Below are 4,306 nucleotides of genomic sequence, written 5' to 3'. Positions count from 1 at the left end.
TCCCCCGCCCTGTCCCCTCCTCTGCCCAGGAATCCACTCCCCCGCCCAGGAATCCCCTCCCCCGCCGTTCTATGGAGGAGGGTGTCAGAGCTTACACTGGGTGATTATGTTTGATTTCCTCCTCACATGATTACATTCAGGCTTTGTGATTGGCTGGGCTCGAGGTCACATGCTCCCCCGTACCCGGGTATAGGGGTGCAGCCGGGATGGGGGGAGGGGGGTTGTGAAGAGACACTGACAGTTCAGAGTCTTCGGATATTTCATGTTTTGTCTCTCGGCAGGTCTTGCGCTTCCTCCGGCTCTTTGGCCCCGGGAAGAACGTGCTGTCAGTTTGGCGCAGCGCTCGCAGGAAGAGAAGGAAGAAGCACCGGGAGCTGACGCAGGAGACGCAGGGTAAAGAAGAAGAAGTGGAGGCGGCAACAGAGAAGAAATCCTGCTGGGAGTATGAACACGCACCCCCTCCCCCGCCTGAGCAGTGCCTCTCCGATGATGAGGTGAGCGTCTCCCCAGACCCCACGTTGTCACCTTCCCGTCCTGCCACCGGCGACGGGATCTCAGTCTCCAGAGGGTGGGGGGATGGTGAGATCTCTATGGGGGTCTAAGTCCGGGCTTGTGTGGGCATTGCACCCAGAATGGTGAGCTCCCCAAACAAACTAAAAACCTTTGTCAGACATGAGAGGTACTTCTGTAATAAAGACCGCCCACTGCTGCTCTCTCCTTGTGCAGGGTGACTGGTCTTGTCTCCGCCCCCTCCTGTAATAAAGACCGCTCACTGCTCCTCTCTCTCCATGTGCAGGGTGATTGGTCTTGTCTCCGCCCCCTCCTGTAATAAAGACCGCTCACTGCTCCTCTCTCTCCATGTGCAGGGTGATTGGTCTTGTCTCCGCCCCCTCTGGGAATAAAGGGTGCTCACTGCTGCTCTCTCTCTTTGTGCAGGGTGACTGGTCTCCGCCCCCTCCTGTAGTGGGTGGAGCCTGCTGGGCCCCTCCCACAGCTCTGTATAGTCTATGTCCGGCCTCTGTTTGTGACTTCAGACGTATGACTTGTATCCTTCATGCAGATCACAATGATGGCTCCCGTGGAGTCCAAGTTCCTTCAGTCCTCTGGAGACACGGATAAGGTGGCCGACACAAAGCCGAAAATTGCAGAATGGCGCTACGGCCCGGCACAGCTCTGGTACGATATGCTCGGCGTGTCCGAAGATGGCGGCGAATTCGACTACGGCTTTAAACTGAAGGAAGAAAAGGACGAGGATGAGGAGGATGAGGATGAAGTGATGGAAAAGGTGAGGAGTGTGAATGAGCAATATAAAATGTCTGTGTCCTCCCGGTGATCATTGATCGGTCTGTGTCCTCCCGGTGATCATTGATCGGTCTGTGTCTCCTGTCCCGGTGATCATTGATCGGTCTGTGTCTCCTGTCCCGGTGATCATTGATCAGTCTGTGTCCTCCCGGTGATCATTGATCAGTCTGTGTCTCCTGTCCCGGTGATCATTGATCAGTCTGTGTCTCCTGTCCTGGTGATCATTGAGCAGTCTGTGTCCTGTCCTGGTGATCATTGATCGGTCTGTGTCCTGTCCTGGTGATCATTGATCAGTCTGTGTCTCCTGTCCCGGTGATCATTGATCGGTCTGTGTCTCCTGTCCCGGTGATCATTGATCGGTCTGTGTCTCCTGTCCCGGTGATCATTGATCAGTCTGTGTCCTGTCCTGGTGATCATTATCAGTCTGTGTCCTCCCGGTGATCATTGATCGGTCTGTGTCCTGTCCTGGTGATCATGGATCAGTCTGTGTCCTCCCGGTGATCATTGATCAGTCTGTGTCTCCTGTCCCGGTGATCATTGATCAGTCTGTGTCTCCTGTCCTGGTGATCATTGATCAGTCTGTGTCCTGTCCCGGTGATCATTGATCTCTGTGTCTCCTGTCCCGGTGATCATTGATCAGTCTGTGTCTCCTGTCCCGGTGATCATTGATCAGTCTGTGTCCTGTCCCGGTGATCATTGATCAGTCTGTGTCTCCTGTCCTGGTGATCATTGATCGGTCTGTCTCCTGTCCCGGTGATCATTGATCGGTCTGTGTCTCCTGTCCCGGTGATCATTGATCGGTCTGTGTCTCCTGTCCCGGTGATCATTGATCGGTCTCTGTCTCCTGTCCTGGTGATCATTGATCAGTCTATGTCCTGTCCTGGTGATGATTGATCAGTCTGTGTCCCGTGTCCCTTGTCCCGGTGATCATTGATCAGTCTGTGTCCTGTCCTGGTGATCATTGATCAGTCTGTGTGTGTCCTGTCCTGGTGATCATTGATCAGTCTGTGTCCCTTGTCCCGGTGATCATTGATCAGTCTGTGTCCTGTCCTGGTGATCATTGATCAGTCTGTGTTCCCTGTCCTGGTGATCATTGATCAGTCTGTGTCCCCTGTCCTGGTGATCATTGATCAGTCTGTGTCCCCTGTCCCGGTGATCATTGATCGGTCTGTGTCCTGTCCCGGTGATCCTGCCAGTATAATGATCATTGTAATGAATAGCATTGTTTTTTGGTATATGAAGAGTTTGCTGATTTGGGTTTCTGATGCGTTATAGAAAACGGAGTCCACGGAGGAGACCACGGACCGCCAGTTCCAGGATGAACACTTCTTGATGGTGACGCAGCTCCAGTGGGAGGACGATGTCATCTGGAACGGTGAAGACGTCAAGCACAAGGTCACCAAGACGCAGAGGGCTAGCCTGGCCGGCTGGCTTCCTTCCAGCATGACCAGAAACGCCACAGCGTACAACGCCCAGCAAGGTACGTCATCAGCCCTCTGTGTTGACATGACAGGCGACGTTGTGCGTAGGGGTCGTCCTCTAATTCTCGGACTCAATGCTTTGTGTAGGACTGAGCCGGACTGGATCACTGCTAAACCTTCCAACACCCCTTGTACAAAAACCAAGTCTGTCCGGTGCCCTCATCTCTTCAAAAGGGAAAGAGAAGCATCCACCCGAACAGCAAGGCAAGTGGCAGCTTGGTGACAACATCTGAAACGCGTTGGGCTCCTGGGACTTGGTGGACAATTGACCTAGTAGGGATTTCTGGAGGTCTTGGAGTCTGAAGTTTGGGGGACGGTGGAATCTCTGCACTTTTATTATTTGCTGACACTGCTGTGTAATGACTGGTTGATCCTGCCAGTACAACTGCTGGGTGTCCACTTCCTGCATTAGGGTGACATTGCTCAGCCTGTCCTCGCTGCGTTGTCACCCAATGCAGCTGATGGGCCTCAAGTATTACGGCAATATGTGCTGATGCCTGGTGTGGGCGTGGCTAAGTCTGTAGCAGTTGGCCACACCCACTCCCTCCCACTCACCGATTAACAGGAAGCCGCACTTCTCATGGGACTTGTAGTTTGTTTAGCCCCTCCCACCTTGTGTGGCGGTAACAGTTGGCTACATAGGGAACAAAAAACGTTTTAAAGAAGTTAATTGGGGGGGGGAGGGGGGGGCCTGACAGGTGGACCTTTTAGATGGACTTGTGTCACGTATAGTCTGTAACTGACGTCACTTTGCAGAGGTGTAAATGATCTGAATTCCGCTTTGCAGCATCCATAGAAGAGGACCGCCCGTGGTTTTCCATTTTTCCTATTGACAATGAAGAGCTGGTCTATGGACGCTGGGAAGACAACATCATCTGGGATGACCAAGCCATGGACAGAATATTGGACCCTCCGGTGCTGACTCTGGATCCCAACGATGAGAATATTATCTTAGGTTTGTGATATTTCATACACGCGTGTCATGTCCCGTACACATGGATCGATAATACGAAATCACCTGCACCCCATACAGCGTACAGACCTTGGATGAGAGGTCGGTGCTTGAAGTGACAACACGGATAGCGCCGCGTCAGAGACGGTCCATCATAGAAGTCGCCAGCACTCCATATGTGCAAGAAGTATAAGCACTTTTTACTCGTAGTGACGTCGCTGTGTCACCCAGAAGAAGGGACCCTGCGTGGCCCCGAAACGTTGGCTGTATGACGCAGGTGACGATTTAATAAAAAGTGCTTTACTTCTCGCACACCATCGAGTGCCGGGGACTTCTATGATGGACTGTACACACGGATATCACAATGATGCGCCCAAGGCTCGTTCCCTACTCCCCACACAATGTAATGAGTGTCATGGCCGAGTGTTCAGGTTTTCTATAATCCCCTATCCTTGGTTCCCTCACCCCCACCCCAGCACCCTGAACTGAAGTATGCGCGGCATTTCTGGTTATGGAGGAGCATGTGACTGCACTAGACCAATCAATGCTGTCACATGGGGGGGGGGGGGGG

At 52.9% G+C, this 4,306-nt stretch overlaps 1 protein-coding gene across 1 annotated transcript in view; it reads left to right on the top strand.

Moving 5' to 3' along the window:
- The window catches only part of LOC108803443 (transcription initiation factor TFIID subunit 1-like), a gene marked incomplete at its 3' end in the record, with an annotated part of 14,906 nt that overhangs the window by 5,401 nt on the left and 5,199 nt on the right, over positions 1–4,306 (top strand). The window contains exons 6-11 of the mRNA XM_018575283.1: positions 282–494; positions 1,061–1,294; positions 1,469–1,486; positions 2,578–2,782; positions 2,871–2,987; positions 3,571–3,738. Of these exons, the coding sequence (XP_018430785.1) occupies positions 282–494; positions 1,061–1,294; positions 1,469–1,486; positions 2,578–2,782; positions 2,871–2,987; positions 3,571–3,738 (955 nt within the window). The remainder of the gene's footprint in view (positions 1–281; positions 495–1,060; positions 1,295–1,468; positions 1,487–2,577; positions 2,783–2,870; positions 2,988–3,570; positions 3,739–4,306) is intronic.

Source organism: Nanorana parkeri, unplaced genomic scaffold (assembly GCF_000935625.1).
Source record: "Nanorana parkeri isolate BGI_ZX_2015 unplaced genomic scaffold, ASM93562v1 scaffold3733, whole genome shotgun sequence".
Lineage (NCBI taxonomy): Eukaryota > Metazoa > Chordata > Amphibia > Anura > Dicroglossidae > Nanorana > Nanorana parkeri.
The sequence above is the reverse complement of the archived record's forward strand: the minus strand, read 5'-3'. Positions and strand labels throughout refer to the sequence as shown.